The 18,721-nt window shown below is 41.3% G+C and overlaps 3 protein-coding genes across 3 annotated transcripts; all 3 read left to right on the forward strand.

Moving 5' to 3' along the window:
* Nucleotides 1-8,788: 8,788 nt before the first annotated feature.
* LOC139475557 (uncharacterized) lies at nucleotides 8,789-9,550 on the forward strand. The gene has a single exon (XM_071258747.1). It carries the CDS (start codon nucleotides 8,789-8,791, stop codon nucleotides 9,548-9,550), a length of 762 nt encoding a protein of 253 aa, XP_071114848.1.
* A 6,745-nt stretch (nucleotides 9,551-16,295) lies between these two features.
* LOC139475558 (zinc finger CCCH domain-containing protein 13-like) lies at nucleotides 16,296-16,889 on the forward strand. The gene has a single exon (XM_071258748.1). It carries the CDS (start codon nucleotides 16,296-16,298, stop codon nucleotides 16,887-16,889), a length of 594 nt encoding a protein of 197 aa, XP_071114849.1.
* An 819-nt stretch (nucleotides 16,890-17,708) lies between these two features.
* Nucleotides 17,709-18,098, forward strand: LOC139475559 (uncharacterized). The gene has a single exon (XM_071258749.1). The coding sequence runs from the start codon at nucleotides 17,709-17,711 to the stop codon at nucleotides 18,096-18,098; it is 390 nt and encodes a 129-aa protein (XP_071114850.1).
* Nucleotides 18,099-18,721: the final 623 nt, after the last annotated feature.

An 18,721-nucleotide genomic window follows, 5' to 3' on the forward strand; every position in this document is an offset into this window, starting at 1 on the left:
TTTTGCTCCTGATAAAAAAGTTGAAGTTCCACACAGAACTAAGTTAGATTTATATAGGAACTCGTTGTATGCACTTGTAATGATAACAGTTCTTCTTATGTTATCGTGAAAATGACCAAAGAATAGATAACCAGTGTCGCATGTTTTTCATAAAAGTCGACTGAATTGAGGGTTCGCTGTGTCTCACCAAACCCCGGCGGCGTCAGTTAATACCACGATTATGTACAAGTTGTGTGGGAACACGGCGGTGTAATTTTTAACAAGATTTAATAAGTCATAATTACATCAATTCGCAAGTGGCGTGTTCAGAGTTACTGTGTAATTAGATTGTCTACACAGTGCGCAAATGAAAATATGTGGACATCGTTATGAGCACAATAGAGATAATTTTGTCAAAACATTTGATTTTTCAACTTTCTACGCCACTATCCCACACGACAAACTTAAGGAAAACCTTCATTCCTTGATCCATGAGGTTCGGGACAATTTGTCAAACATGAAAGCAAAAATAATATATGAAATGCTGGACTTCCCTATTGATAATATCCATGTAAAATTTGGGGGTAAGACATTTAGGCAAGAGGTAGGTTATCCCATTGCACCATTTCTTCCCCGTTCTTGCTGATCTGTTTCTTAATGCACATGAATCTCTGAATTTCTACTTTGATTGGCCATTTCAAAACAAGGCGTTTTGGCCATGGAATTTTACTTAAGCTTTAAGTGTATCGATGACCTGATATCGTTCATTAACGGTCAAATAGCCAATTCCCTTCCACTGGTTTAACAACCATATGCAATCTTTTTTCATATTTGAATGAATTGAAATCTCTCCACCATAATGTATGACAAGAGGAGCGACTTCTACTTTGCAACTTTATGCCAAGAATGCTCAAGCAGCTCAAACCTTTGGTGTCTACGACTTTTGAGTTTCAATCGAATATACTCTTTCTACGAAGATTTTCAAGATCGTCACACGTCTCTTGCTCAAAAGTTGTGGAATCAAGACTTCAGTAAAGCATTCAAAATTCCAACTTTCCAAATTCGATACATTGTTGACAAAAATGATGTCAGATGAAATTTCCTATTTTGACTTGAAACATATTTTCCAGTGTTATATTCAGTTGAACAAATGACTTGCTTTGAGCAAAGATTTCTTATGAATAATGAAAGCTTTATTTCGCTTTTATTCTCTGTAAATTTTATTTCTTTCCCCTTATTTCGTACTGAACATGCATCCCATGAAGTGCTTCTATCTTTAAATGAAGTACTCATAGGCCTTAAGATTGTCTTTCCCTTCCCTTCCATTGATTTACCCACCTGAACTAGAAATAAAGGAGACCAGTGAGACCGCCTCATCTGTTTCATATTTAGATCCATGCATAAAGATTCAGAGAGACAAAACACTCTCCACAAAACTGTATGACAAGAGGGATGGTTTCAACTTTCCAACAGTCAACTTTCCTTTCAATATTCCAGCAGCTCCAGCCTTTCGTGTTTACATTTCACAACTTTTGAGATACAATCGAGCATGCTCTTTCTACCAAGATTTCAAAGTTTCAAAGGGGGGGTATACGACTCTTGCTCAGAAGTTGTTTGATCAAGGTTACAACATTTAAGGACTCATTAAAGCTTTCATTTTTTTTATGGTAGACATTTTGAGGACATGTCCAAATGTGACCCATCACTGACAAAAAGTATGTCCGATGTAATTCCCTATTTTGACTTGTACCATATGTTCCCATGTTTGTTTCAGTTGAACAATTGACTTGCCTTGCATGTGTTTGTGGCGGGTGCCACCTGTGGGGCAGGATACGCTCACCTTTTCGCAAACACCTGGTATCATTACTAGTGATTCATAAACACATGCTCTTGACACAGTGGGAATTGTACAATCGACTCTACTTTATGCACAGATTTCTATTGGATATGGAAAGGGTTTTGCCGCTTTAATTAATTATTTCAACATTGTACGACACGGCACGCGCTGAAAGGCGTCTTCTTCTTCTTCCCGTCTTCTTCGACATCTTCTTACTCGTTTTTCGTCATTTATTCTTTGTTATCTTCTCTCGCCCTTTTCTTCTCTTTCGTCTTCTTCTTAAACTTTAAAACTTTATGTGTGAAATTATCGGCTTTTTCTGCGTCAGTACTAGTAACACAATACTGAGCTGTTATGTTATAGATATATTGAAAAGACTATAACTGTTTTGTTATTGAATATGATTGGGAACTTTTAATTGAAAATATAAATTTCTTCCAACGTCTTCGAAATCAAGAACGTTAGAAAATATTAAAATAATGAAATTTAATGTATTTTACCAATGCAAAATTCAGTCACATAATATAAAAAGTACATTTTCCTTGGTGACTCAAAGTTGTCTCCAGTAACCAGTCTGAATTATCCAACGAAACAGATTCCATTGGGCGTAAAAGCCCAAATAACGGTGAAAATTATACATGAACGGATCAATGAAAATCAGTGATAACAAGAGGTTCATCCCTTCAATTAGCGGACGTCTGAAACACAAGACTTACATTTGTTACCATAAATGCTAATTGACCATCGAGTGACATAAGTTTTGAATATATTGCATACTGGGATACACCCACGTGACAACCACACGATGGAATAATATATGTCTATACACATACTACATGTACTTAGATATACTCTTGAAAATCACGTACGTGAAACCGGTTGAGTAAATTATACAGCTCATCTTTGGACTTTTGTATTTTATCTATCTATCTATCTATCTATCTATCTATCTATCTATCTATCTATCTATCTATCTATCTATCTATCTATCTATCTATCTATCTATCTATCTATCTATCTCAAAACAAATATATAACCGATACATCCCATGCACGGATACTTAATGTTTCGATAACACTGACATAAACATGTTTCATATTTCATTTAGCTGCTAGTATTAACTGTTCATATTACATGTAGACTTATGATCCCACACATCATGAAATGTTTCGTAGATCGCTAAGATCACTGATGTTGTGTTTGTTTGATAGAGATTTAGAAGAAGTGTAGTTTTTTTTACCAGGGCTGCACATGCAAATGCATTTATGTCCCTTATATATCTAATATGAACATTACAAATTCGATAAATCCCGAAATTCACATTTTTTTTTTATACCTTATACCTAATTTTCCCAATGCTGATTTCATGTGGAGTAGAGCTAGCTAGAGCTGGCTAGATTTCTTTTGCATACGTTTTTCTTTCATAAAATAAATATATTCCACAGTCATGGTGCAGGACTAAGAATACAGTGACAATTTATTTTATGTTTATATCATGCTGATAAATATCAGAAGTTGTCCACCGGTCTCGAGGTTGAATGTACTCTCTGTGTTGGTTTCTGTTCCTCGAAGCCGAAGGGGAACGTATATTAACACAGAGGGCACGTCATCCCATGTCACAGGAGGGACAGATGGACAACGAACTTGTCTTAGCGCACGCATCATAATATTGGAGGTATGGCTTATGCATACATACGGTATCAGTTCCACAGTTAGGCATTTATCCAATTCGTTCATTTGTCACATTCATCGAAGAAGCAGACGACTGAAAAAATACGTTGAGTCATTCCCCCTAGATCTATTTCATTCGGAAAGGGCGGTGGTGTAGTCTTGTGGTTAAAGCTTTCGCCCGTCACGCCGAAGACCCGGGTTCGATTCCCCACATGGGTACATTGTGTGAAGCCCATTTCTGGTGTCCCTTCTGTGATATTGCTGGGATGTTGCTAAAAACGGCGTAAAACCTTACTCACTCACTCATTAGGAAATTTATTGTAAATATATGTCTTACATCATTAATTTCTGATAGAAAATTACGGATGGTATGTTGCAAAAGTAATGCCAACAGATCGTCAATTTGAGCGGGGAACAAAAGAAATGTACCTTACATGTTAGCAGGGTACATTGAAATAAAGGAATGGGTCGCAGCCAATCAGATTCCGCCATTCCCCCCATGTGTAAGATGATAAGTATTGTTATGCATGAACACAAGACACACTTCGCAGTAAGTAAGTAAGTCTTCAGCAACCCATACTTGCCTTAAATGGCGACTATCCTTGTCGTAAGAGTCGACTAACGGGATCAGGTGGTCAGGCTTGCATAGTATCCAAATTGCGTGGGTCGATCCTCATGACGTCACTCACTGGATTGTCTGGTCCAGACTCGATTATTTACAGACCGCCGTCATATAGCTGGAATATTGCTGAGTGCGGCGTTAAACAACAAACAAACAAACAAACAAACAAAAGCCATGCTCTAACTTAACCAAAAGTTATAACTTCCACAAAGATATAGACGTTGGAAGTTTAAAATTTGATTCTGACGTCACGTGCATTGCGTCATATGCATCTTATGGTGTGCTGTGCACAGGGAAGAAGAAATGGTCGTATAAGTTTTGTTTAAAATCTCCATAACAAAAATTGAAGTTATTGGGCTTTGTATTTTTAAAATTTGTTTTCTTGGGTATTGTGGTTGTCATTGCTTTTCGGTGGTCCATTCATGTCACAAAAAACAACAAAAGATACCATGACAATGATAATGATGATAACGACAACACTTTCCCTTGATCCCTCAATTTGATCGATGGCAGAATGTTGAATCGTCATAAATACATAATCGAAATTCCATCAAGCTCAAACGAGTCATGCAAACAATCAAAGGGATAAAATATTGACAACCGGGAAATGAGGATTTTCTTAAAGGGGAGTAACTACTTCCAGACTAGCGTCACAAAGACATCAAAGGTTACCTCCCTTTGAATTCGGTGCGACCATTCACCCTGCTTCACAGATCGATAACAACTGCCCCAGATACGGCTTGGCTTTGATGTTGCACGCGGAGCGCTGTACGAGTCGTTACTTTGCTGGCTTCTATCACTGCTTCAGAGCTCTTAGGTGTTGGCAGTAGTTTTGTCATCGATTTTGAAAGACGGCATGAATAATCAAAGTAGAACGGAGATCTAAGGGTTTAATATTTGGTCTATCGGCTTACATCTTGATACCGATTATCCAAATTTGGTTAAAATTAATATCTAACAAATTATCAAGAACAAAATATGTTTTCGGTTTTAATATAATCTCCTCACTAATGAACTGAAAAACTGTACAAGATTATCGTGACCTGAATCCTTCACATCCACTATATCACAGTCTTTGTCCGCCTTTAATATATTATTATAGTAATTATGTTACAGTTATTTTCTGCTACACATATTCTGCCTTCCCGTCCACGTCAGCAGCCAAATGACGACAATAAAATGTAACATCCCAACTCTACATCAGCATCCACCAATGTAGCCGCAATTCGCTGTTCAGAGTTGTGTCCCCTGGGCACCTCAGAAACCTACCGGTTCGAATCCCTGTTCGACCAGATAATGTTTCTAGAATAGTCAGTACCATATCCATGCTCGTAGGTTTCACCAAAGTGTTACACGTCTGAGATATGCATCACGTCGGCCTTTCCTCCCATGACACTCTGTGATATAACTTGAATATTTCGGCGCTAAACCCAACTCACTCACTCACTACCTTTGGTAATGAATTGCCATTAGCAAACATACCGTCATGACTGTTTCTATTTCGTCTACTGTTACTTAATAATGAATTGCCATCTTCTAACGTTCCCGCATTGCTGTTGCTACTTCGCCTAATATTACTGTTGCATCTTCCCAAGACAAGGGCGTTAAGTGACTGGACTTTTATAGTCAGTTAACTCCCTTGCCTTGGGAAGATGTTACTGTTGCTGCTTCGTCTACTATTTGAAATGAAATGACCTCTACAAACATACCCGTCATTACAGTTTCTGCTACTCTGCTGATGATAAAAGATTCAATTGCTAGGCTTGCCGACATCTGTTACATGTTGTTATGTTATCCCTGACGAGACGACCTCATAGCATCACAAACCTACTGCCACGGAACTACTACCATAGAACGACTCCTACACCATGGCTACAGAACTACTACTACAGAACCATGGCTACCTAACTACTACTACAGAACCATGGCTACAGAACAACTACTACAGAAATATGGCCACGGAACTACTACCATAGAACGACTCCTACAAAATTATTAGTACAGAACAACTGCTACGCTACTACTACTACTACTACTACTACTACTACTACTACTACTACTACTTCTACTACAGAACCATGGCTACCTAACTACTACTACAGAACCATGGCTACAGAACAACTACTACAGAAATATGGCCACGGGACTACTACCATAGAACGACTCCTACAAAATTATTACTACTACTACTACTACTACTACTACTACTACTACTACTACTGCTACTACTACAGAACCATGGCTACCTAACTACTACTACAGAACCATGGCTACAGAACAACTACTACAGAAATATGGTCACGGAACTACTACCATAGAACGACTCCTACAAAATTATTAGTACAGAACAACTGCTACACTACTACTACTACTACTACTACTACTACTACTACTACTACTACTACTACTACTACAGAACCATGGCTACCTAACTACTACTACAGAACCATGGCTACAGAACAACTACTACAGAAATATGGCCACGGAACTACTACCATAGAACGACTCCTACAAAATTATTAGTACAGAACAACTGCTACACTACTACTACTACTACTACTACTACTACTACTACTACTACTACTACTACTACAGAACCATGGCTACCTCACTACTACTACAGAACCATGGCTACAGAACAACTACTACAGAAATATGGCCACGGAACTACTACCATAGAACGACTCCTACAAAATTATTAGTACAGAACAACTGCTACACTACTACTACTACTACTACTACTACTACTACTACTACTACTACTACTACTACTACAGAACCATGGCTACAGAACAACTACTACAGAAATATGGCCACGGAACTACTACCATAGAACGACTCCTACACCATGGCTACAGAACTACTACTACAGAACCATGGCTACCTAACTACTACTACAGAACCATGGCTACAGAACAACTACTACAGAAATATGGCCACGGAACTACTACCATAGAACGACTCCTACAAAATTATTAGTACAGAACAACTGCTACGCTACTACTACTACTACTACTACTACTACTACTACTACTACTACTACTACTACAGAACCATGGCTACCTAACTACTACTACAGAACCATGGCTACAGAACAACTACTACAGAAATATGGCCACGGAACTACTACCATAGAACGACTCCTACAAAATTATTAGTACAGAACAACTGCTACACTACTACTACTACTACTACTACTACTACTACTACTACTACTACTACTACTGCAGAACCATGGCTACAGAACAACTACTACAGAAATATGGCCACGGAACTACTACCATAGAACGACTCCTACAAAATTATTAGTACAGAACAACTGCTACACTACTACAACAACTACTACTACTACTACTACTACTACTACTACTACTACTTCTACTACTACTACTACTACTACTACTACTACTACTACAGAACCATGGCTACCTAACTACTACTACAGAACCATGGCTACAGAACAACTACTACAGAAATATGGCCACGGAACTACTACCATAGAACGACTCCTACAAAATTATTAGTACAGAACAACTGCTACTACTACTACAACTACTACTACTACTACTACTACTACTACTACTACTACTACTACAGAACCATGGCTACCTAACTACTACTACAGAACCATGGCTACAGAACAACTACTACAGAAATATGGCCACGGAACTACTACCATAGAACGACTCCTACAAAATTATTAGTACAGAACAACTGCTACACTACTACTACTACTACTACTACTACTACTACTACTACTACTACTACTACTACTACTACTACTACTACTACTACAGAACCATGGCTACAGAACAACTACTACAGAAATATGGCCACGGAACTACTACCATAGAACGACTCCTACAAAATTATTAGTACAGAACAACTGCTACACTACTACAACAACTACTACTACTACTACTACTACTACTACTACTACTACTACTACTACTACTTCTACTACTACTACTACTACTACTACAGAACCATGGCTACCTAACTACTACTACTACAGAGCCATGGCTACAGAGATACTACTACAGAACAATGGCTACAGGACTACAGAACCATGGCTTCAGAACTACAGAACCATGGCTACAGAACTACTACCAGAAAACCATGGATACAGAACTACAGAACCATGGCTACAGAGCTACTGCAACAGAATCATGGCTACAGAACTACTACCACAGAACCATGGCTACAGGACTACTACCACAGAACAATGGATACAGAACTACAGAACTATGGCTACAGAACTACTACCACAGAACCATGGCTACAAAACTACAACTACAGAACCATGGCTACAGAACTACTTCTGCAGAATCGTGGCTACAGAACTAGCACTACAGAACCATGGCTTCGGAACTACTACTACAGAACCATGGCTTCAGAACTACTGCGACAGAATCATGGTTACATAAGTACCGTGCCAGAACCATAGGACCACTACTATTAAGACCACTACCAGAAGTACCTGTCACAGCTTTATAACTTTATTTACCGCCATGGATACAGAACTACTACCAAAGAACAATGGCTACAGAACTACTACCATAGAACCATGGTTACAGGACTACTAACACAGAACCATAGCTGCAGAACTACCGCCACAGAACCATGGCTACAAAACTACCACCATAGAACCATGGCCACAGAACTACCACGACAGAATCATGGCTACAGAAGTGCCGGGACAGAATCATGGCTACAAAACCACTGCGACAGAATCGTGGCTACAGAGCTACTGTGACAGAATCATGGCTAAAGAACTACCGCGACAGAACCAAGGCTACAGAACTACCACCACAGAACCATGGCTAAAGAACTACAGAACCACGGCTACAGAACTACTACGACAGAACCACGGCTACAGAGCTACTGTGACAGAATCATGGCTACAGAAGTACCTCAACAGAATCATGGCTACAGAACTACCACGACAGAATCATGGCTACAGAACTACTGCGACAGAATCATGGCTACAGAACTACCGCGACAGAATCATGGCTACAGAACTACCGCCACAGAATCATTACTACAGAAGTACCGCGACAGAATCATGGCTACAGAACTACCCCGACAGAACCATGGCTACAGAGCTACTGCAACAGAATCAAGGCTGCAGAACTACTACCACAGAACCATGGCTACAGAACTACTACCACAGAACCATGGCTGCAGAACTACTACCACAGAACCATGGCTACAGGACTACTACCACAGAACCATGGCTGCAGAACTACTACCACAGAATCATGGCTACAGAACTAGTACCACAGAACCATGGTTACAGAACTAGTACCACAGAACCATGGCTGCAGAACTACTACAACAGAACCATGGCTACAGGACTACTACCACAGAACCATGGCTACAGAACTACAGAACCATGGCCACAGAACTACTACTACAGAACTACTTCTACAGAATTATGATTACAGAGCTACTGCGACATAATCATGGCTACAGAACTACAGAACCATGGCTTCAGAACAACTACTGCAGAATCATGGCTACAAAACAACCACCACAGAACCATGGCTACAGAACTACTACTACAGAAGCATGACTTCAGAACTACTACTACAGAAGCATGGCTACAGAACTACTACTACAGAAGCATGGCTACAGAACTACTGCGACAGAAGCATGGCTACAGACTACTGCGACAGAAGCATGGCTACAGAACTACTGCGACAGAACCATGGGTACAGAACTACTACTACAGAATCATGGCTACAGAGCTAATACTACAGAACCATGGCTACAGAACTACCGCCACAGAAGCATGGCTACAGAACTACTGCGACAGAAGCATGGCTACAGAACTACTGCGACAGAAGCATGGCTACATAACTACTGCGACAGAAGCATGGCTACAGAACTACTACTACAGAACCATGGCTACAGAACTACTGCGACAGAAGCATGGCTACAGAACTACTGCGATAGAACCATGGGTACAGAACTACTACTACAGAATCATGGCTACAGAGCTAATACTACAGAACCATGGCTACAGAACTACCGCCACAGAAGCATGGCTACAGAACTACTGCGACAGAAGCATGGCTACAGAACTACTGCGACAGAAGCATGGCTACAGAACTACTGCGACAGAAGCATGGCTACAGAACTACTGCGACAGAAGCATGGCTACAGAACTACTGCGACAGAAGCATGGCTACAGAACTACTACTACAGAACCAAGGCTACAGAACTACTACTACAGAATCATGGCTACATAAGTACCGCGACAGAACCATAGAACCACTACTATGAAGACCACTACAGATGTATCTATCACAGCTTCCTTACTTTCATTTACCGCCTTTATGCCTACCATCTGCATCTAAAAACTACACCTTATATTACAACTACCTCTTCTATCACAACTACTACTGCTGCTGCTGCTGCTGCTACTACTACTACCACTTTACTACTATTGTTACTACTACCTCCATCACCATCACGTCTACTACTGTTGCTACTACTGCTACTACATCTAATACTACTACTTCTTTTACTACTACTACTACTACTTCTACTACTGCTACTACACTTTCTACTACTGCTACTACTACTACTACTACTACTGCTACAACAACAACTACTACTACTACTACTACTACTACTACTACTACTTCTACCACTACTACTGCTGCTACTACTAATACTACTACGACTACTTCTACTACTGCTACTCCTACTTCTACTACTGCTACAACAACAACAACTACTACTTCTACTACTTCTGCTACAACAACTACTACTACTTCTACTACTACTACCACTACTACTGCTACTACTACTTCTTCTCCAACTACTACTGCTGCTACTACTACTTCTACTAATACTACAACAAAAACAACAACAACAACTACTACTACTACTACTACTACTACCACTACTACTACTACAACTACTACTATTTCTCACACACTAATTACTTCCGCAAGGGCCAACACGCTGATGTCAATCATCACGAATACTAACTTTGTCACCCCACTTCTACTACAACCATAACTCCAACCATTACCACACTATCACTTCAACCCTATCCCTACTTTAACTTTACCGCCGCGACCGCAGCGTCTCATGAGGCAACTGATAACACTATCTACTTTCTTCAAACAGAACATACATATTGAGAGCATTGTCGGAAGAAAACACCTTGTGTTAAAGTCAAACTAGGAACACACAATGTAAAGGAAATATAACAACCGCCAGGTTACTCTCCACGCGCCTCTAACGACAGGTTAGCCGCTGGAAATAACACGCCTGGGGAGAACGCTGATAATGATAATTTTCACGTTTCACAGGTAACGTTTTAAGATGACAGATCGAGTGAATATACTGATTTCCAGATATAACACTCCGTGGATTGCTGTGATTATATTACATATAATGAACACATACGAACACAATAATAACGCAAGCTGTGGAGAGCGTGCTGGTCAAAGGTCACGGCGTCGATTGACGTTAGATAACGCCACAATGCAACATGGCGCGGGCCGGTCGCGGGTAGGGCTGCCTGTATCATTATGCCATATAGTTCATCTGCTGCGAGCATGCTTGGTTCAACCAGTACGCAGTGATATGACACTTGGGACTTCATTACGCATTGTTCAGTCTCTTTCACTCGAAGAGGGCGTGAACTTTGATAAGCAAATTTCGTGTTATGGAGTTGTTAATGTTGCAGTCACCTTTGTTGAACAGGTTACTTCACAGTGTGTTATCGGACGAAAAATATCTTTTGTGTGTTGACTGGTTACAAAAAGCTAGCGTTGTTTCCGAGTTTCAGCGGTTAATATCTCATAGCATCTGTTATGTAATGCAATATTTGATTGAAGCTCATGAATTGATCGCCGTTAAATTCTAAAACTGTCAGAATGGTAAATTACACAGTGGAAAGTTGCACATCATCAATATTTCGTGGTTGTGAAGCGTTAGAAGCAAAGGAACAAGACGACTTTGTTAACAGCTGATTATGAATATTTTAAGAAACAGCACACCATAAAGCAGCAGAAGGTTTTATGACCAAATAAGGCACAAATCATTAAGCTCAAATCTGGTGTGTTTCTGCCTTACCGAAACAAGTTTAATTTTCTTATGTCGACGGGGGTTGCTTCCCTTTATATGTATGTTCCCTTATTTTGTACGAGCAATATATATATATATATCAGTCTATACTTGTCTTTCAACTTTGAAAGACCTGAAGGACTGACTGTTTCATATATATAACGCAAACGTAACTGCATCATGTTTTAATAAACATACAACTCAAAATCCTTTGTTTCCTTGCTCGATTTCATGTGCCGTGAAGAAGGACTCCCACGGGCGTTTAAAATTTTAAAATAAAAATATATTCAAAATTCAAATTCTACCAAACAGTTTGTATTCTTTAGATGAGTTATTGTGAGATTCGGGTTATTTTTATTTCCATTTAGAGATCTATGGCAGTTTGAAACCGAAAATACTTTGTACGTGTGCCCTTTTTGTTCACACCTGTACGCATTTTAACGGCAACAAAGTGTTCTGAAAGTTTGTATTTTGTATTTTGCACAATTAAAAGATTGATCAATCTTCAAAGCCATATAATTTAGAGTTTTCCATAAATGTATGTAATCACAATTACCTAAGCCTTTGAGTAAATTGTATTTTCGTGAATGAGCGATTTACAATGTAAGTAAATCTAAACTGGTAGCACATATGAGGTTTCTTTGTGGTTACACTGTGTTAAAGTATGAAATAATTGGAACTTGTTCCTGGTAAGGCATTCCACATAGAGGACATCAATGGTCGAATTCGTATTTGTATTTCAAAATGTGACACTCGTCCCTTACTTTAAAATGTAAATGAATTTCAATACATGATTTCTTTATGCATGTAAACCATCGTGGGACGTTTGTTTTGAAATATACTCTTAGAAGAAGTAGGGGATAGTCGGATATAACTTAAACTGGCCAAAAATGATTAAGGGCTATTGGGTTAAGATGGGAAATTTCAAAGTTGACGGGTTGTTTTAGTAGGGCGTAATACACCACGATTTTTCAAACATTTATTCATACGACGAAGCATACTGCGTGTATAGGTGTCCCAATGGCGATTTTAGGGAGTCTTTCTCACTCCTCTTGCAGCACTTGGTCAGGTTCAGCCAACGTGGTCGGAGGTCTTTGACGCACACGTCTCCATATCATGTCTATGGATGTTAGGTACTGGAGGTGAGAATTGACGATTCGAACACTGAGGCTGTTGTCCTGAAAGACAAAACGTCAACCCACACGTCTTGGAAATATGACAACAAAGGCTGTAATTATGTTGTCCCGATAGCTCTGGCCAGTGACCCTTCCTTGCACAATATGGAGTGGGGCTCGGTCGATCATAGTGATGTCACCCCACACCGTAACCGATCCTCCTCCAAATAGGTCATGAAGTCTCAATTGGACACTGTCTTGGCGTTCATTTTGACCTCTCCACGCCTATCAAGGAAGTGAAAATTGAATCGGGACTCATCTGAAAACATGAAACGTGACCAACGACGACTACCCGAGTTTCGACATTGTGTACACCATTGACGTCTGTTGGCAACTTGACGATTTGGAAGGGGCGGCACAGCAAGTGGCCAACGAGCGTTTCTAATCGTTTGACCCGTAACGCGTACTCTAGTAGCCTGATGAACGTTTGCAGTAATTTGATTCGACGTTTGAGCTCGATTACGTAAATCCTGGTTTCGGATCAATCGGTGGGCGCAGGTGGCCCAATCGTCTAAGGCGCCGCGATTCGCTGTGCAGAGTTGCGTCCCTTGGGCACGCCAGAAACCTATAATTGTAGGTTCGAATCCCGGTTCTCCCCGATTATGTTTCTAGGTTTGTCAGCACCATACCCGTGCTCGTGGGTTTCACCGAAGTGGTAAATGTCTGAGACCTGCATCACTTAAACCCAACTCAATCACTCATACTCATCAATCGATCCTGTACTCTTGTTGTTGACCTGGGACGCCCTGAACGGGGTCGATCGTCAACATTTTTGGTGTGTTGGTACCTGTTCCATAGTCTGCTAATCACAGATACATTAGACGTATTGGCCACTGCACGCTGACGCTGAGTTTCCGGCATGCCTATACCCCAAAGACCCTACAACACCAGTTCATATACAAACAATAAATGATATCGTTAATCGAACTGTATGATGAGCAGAGTCAATAAGATTGACAGAAATGATGGTCCACAAAGATCAATGGACCTTCCTTGAAACTGTCAAAATCAGGAATGACACCGTGCGCACGTGTGTGGCGCTACTGCGTAAGGCACGCGTTTGGCGTTAAGTTTTTCAGACATAAACGCTCAAAACACAATTACACAAAACATTGAATTCATCAAAGTTACATCATCAGAATATGATCACACAATCTAAAAAATAACAATAACTTAGGGTAAGGAAATGTAACTTTGTGAGATAGTTGGAGACTACAAATATTACAATTTAAAACCTTGTTAAACCTCCAAATCAAAGGGCAAGATATGTTAGGGGCACGTTTTGGTCCACAGGATCTTCATAATTTAAGAATTACGCAAAATACTCTGTGTAAAATTATTCATATGATAGGGAACAAGACTTTGCTCATTTCAACACTACCGTGATTTACCTAACTGCTGCAACCTATCCGAAAGTGTTCGAATAACTGGAGGTTGTGAACTATTACCACAGATATAATATATGTCAAAATCATTGTTGTTAATATTATTCATGATTTCAAATCCCGGTTCGCCCCGATTATGTTTCTATGTTTGTCAGCACCATACCCGTGCTCGTGGGTTTCACCGAAGTGGTAAACGTCTGAGACCTGCATCACTTCGGGCTTTCCTCCCACATTAAGCTGACACGCCGCGATATAACTGGAATACGTGATATAACTGGAATACTTTTAAAAACTCACTCACTCGCTCTTTTAAAGGTGAGATAAAATGAGTGAGTGAGTGAGTTGGGATTAACGCCGCTTTTAACAGTATTCCAGTTATATCGTGGCGTGTCAGCTTAGTGTGGGAGGAAAGCCCGAAGTGATGCAGGTCTAAGACGTTTACCACTTCGGTGAAACCCACGAGCACGGGTATGGTGCTGACAAACCTAGAAACATAATCGTGGCGAACCGGGATTCGAACCCACAATCATAGGTTTCTGGCGTGCCCAAGGGACGCAACTCTGCACAGCGAATCGCGGCGCCTTAGACGACTGGGCCACCCGTGCCCCCTGAGATAAAATGAAGTTTAACGAGTGAGTGAGTAAGTGAGTGAGTGAGTGAGTGAGTGAGTGAGTGAGTGAGTGTGTGTGTGTGTGTGTGTGTGTGTGTGTGTGTGTGTGTGTGTGTGTGTGTGTGTGTGTGTGTGTGTGTGTGTGTGTGTGTGTGTGTACTAGTCCGGATTAATTTTCATTTCATAGTGCTGACACACTGATATTCCATGCCGTAGTTTAACGTTTAACATGAATACCCCGCTCAGACACAATTACGGACTCCAAGCCGAGCGCTCCCTGTTTTAGCCGCTTAATGCCGAGGGTCAGGCAGGGTAACAACAAGTACCGTATTCTAACGTCATTTGGTATGACGCGACCGGGGATCGAACTCCGCACCTTCCGCTCTCCGGGCAGACGCACTAGACCACAGAGGATGTCAGGGTATTATTGAACGTGTTTTAAATAGACCCCACGTTTATCTTTCAGCAGCGGCGTACTTTGTATCCAAAAAGTTCATAATTAACGGGATAGCTTTTTCTTTTATAACGTCTGACGATACTTTCTATAGTGTTGCGCGGCATCCGTTTAACTTTCGATAGTTAACTTGCCAGTTACAATTGCGATGCCTGTGCATCAAGTCAAGTATGAAGTCGATCGCTTAGGTTAAATTACTAAAGCATAAAGGGATTTAATGACATTATAATAACACTGTTTGTGCTTGAGTGAAAGCTTGTTCTAACCAAATGTTGACTTCACTGTTCGCATGAAAAGGCATGAACAGTTTTCGTTCATGTCATTGCTTTTAACAAAAAAAGTTAATTATCATTATTTATCTCGAAAACATTTAGCAACATTGTTGAGGAGTGGGAAACAACACGGGATGAAAGTGATAAAGTGAGGAATTTAAATGAAACAAGTTGGATGTTGGATATAAGGGATGAGGCGAGTATGCTGGATGTAAGGGATGAGTCGAGGATGCTGGATGTAAGGGATGAGGCGAGTATGCTGGATGTATGGGATGAGGCGAGTATGTTGGATATAAGGGATGAGGCGAGTATGTTGGATATAAGGGATGAGGCGAGTATGTTGGATATAAGGGATGAGGCGAGGATGCTGGATGTAAGTGATGAGGCGAGTATGCTGGATGTATGGGATGAGGCGAGTATGTTGGATATAAGGGATGAGGCAAGGATGCTGGATGTAAGGGATGAGGCAAGGATGCTGGATGTATGGGATGAGGCAAGGATGCTGGATGTAAGGGATGAGGCGAGGATGCTGGATGTATGGGATGAGGCGAGGATGCTGGATGTAAGTGATGAGGCGAGGATGCTGGATGTAAGTGATGAGGCGAGGATGCTGGATGTAAGTGATGAGGCGAGGATGTTGGATGAAAGTGATGAGGGTTGGATGCTGGATGTAAGTGATGAGGCTAGGATGCTGGATGTAAGTGATGAGGCGAGGATGCTGGATGTAAGTGATGAGGCGAGGATGTTGGATATAACGGACGAGGGGTGGATGTTGGATGTTGGATATATGGGATGAGGTGTGGATGTGGGATGTTGGATATAAGGGATGTTGGGTGTTGGATAAAAGGGATGAGGCGTGGATGCTGGATGTAAGTGATGAGGCGAGGATGTTGGATGTAAGTGATGAGGCGAGGATGTTGGATGTAAGTGATGAGGCGAGGATGTTGGATGTAAGTGATGAGGTGAGGGTGCTGGATGTAAGTGATGAGGCGAGGATGCTGGATGTAAGTGATGAGGCGAGGATGCTGGATGTAAGTGATGAGGTGAGGATGCTGGATGTAAGTGATGAGGCGTGGATGCTGGATGTAAGTGATGATGTGAGGATGCTGGATGTAAGTGATGAGGCGAGGATGTTGGATATAGGGGATGAGTCGAGGATGCTGGATGTAAGTGATGAGGCGTGGATGCTGGATGTAAGTGATGAGGCGAGGATGTTGGATGTAAGTGATGAGGCGAGGATGCTGGATATAGGGGACGAGTCGAGGATGCTGGATGTAAGTGATGAGGCAAGGATGATGGATGTAAGTGATGAGGCGAGGTTGTTGGATGTAAGTGATGAGGCGTGGATGTTGGATGTAAGTGATGATGTGAGGATGCTGGATGTAAGTGATGAGGTGAGGATGTTGGATGTAAGTGATGAGGCGAGGATGTTGGATGTAAGTGATGAGGCGAGGATGTTGGATGTAAGTGATGAGGCAAGGATGTTGGATGTAAGTGATGAGGCGTGGATGTTGGATGTAAGTGATGAGGCGAGGATGCTGGATGTAAGTAAGGGGCGAGGATGTTGGATGAAAGTGATGAGGCGTGGATGTTGGTTGTAAGTGATGAGGCGAGGATGCTGGATGTAAGTGATGAGGCGAGGATGTTGGATGTAAGTGATGAGGCGAGGATGTTGGATGTAAGTGATGAGGCGAGGATGCTGGATGTAAGTGATGAGGGTTGGATGTTGGATGTAAGTAATGAGGCGAGGATGTTGGATGTAAGTGATGAGGCGAGGGTGTTGGATGTAAGTAATGAGGCGAGGATGTTGGATGTAAGTGATGAGGCGAGGATGTTGGATGAAATTGATGAGGGTTGGATGCTGGATGTAAGGGATGAGGCGAGGGTGTTGGATGTAAGTGATGAGGTGATGATGCTGGATGTAAGTGATGAGGCGAGGATGTTGGATGTAAGTAAGGGGCGAGGATGTTGGATGAAAGTGATGAGGCGTGGATGTTGGATGTAAGTGATGAGGCGAGGATGCTGGATGTAAGTGATGAGGGTTGGATGTTGGATGTAAGTAATGAGGCGAGGATGTTGGATGTAAGTGATGAGGTGAGGATGTTGGATGTAAGTGATGAGGCGAGGGTGTTGGATGTAAGTGATGAGGTGAGGGTGCTGGATGTAAGTGATGAGGTGAGGGTGCTGGATGTAAGTGATGAGGTGAGGATGCTGGATGTAAGTGATGAGGTGAGGATGCTAGATGTAAGTGATGAGGGTTGGATGTTGGATGTTAGGGATGAGGCGAGGATGCTGGATGTAAATGATGAGGGTTGGATGTTGGATGTAAGTGATGAGGCTAGGATGTTGGATGTAAGTGATGAGGCTAGGATGTTGGATGTAAGTGATGAGGCGTGGATGTTGGATGTAAGTGATGAGGCGAGGATGTTGGATGTAAGTGATGAGGCGTGGATGTTGGATGTAAGTGATGAGGTGAGGATGCTGGATGTAAGTGATGAGGCGTGGATGTTGACTCCACTGTTCGCATGAAAAGGCATGAACAGTTGTCGTTCATGTCATTGCTTTAAAAAAAAAAGTTAATTATCATTATTTATCTCGAAAACATTTAGCAACATTGTTGAGGAGTGG

The sequence above is a fragment of the Haliotis cracherodii genome, unplaced genomic scaffold, assembly GCF_022045235.1.
Source record: "Haliotis cracherodii isolate W230 unplaced genomic scaffold, xgHalCrac1.p SCAF_3, whole genome shotgun sequence".
Classification (NCBI taxonomy): Eukaryota; Metazoa; Mollusca; class Gastropoda; order Lepetellida; family Haliotidae; genus Haliotis; species Haliotis cracherodii.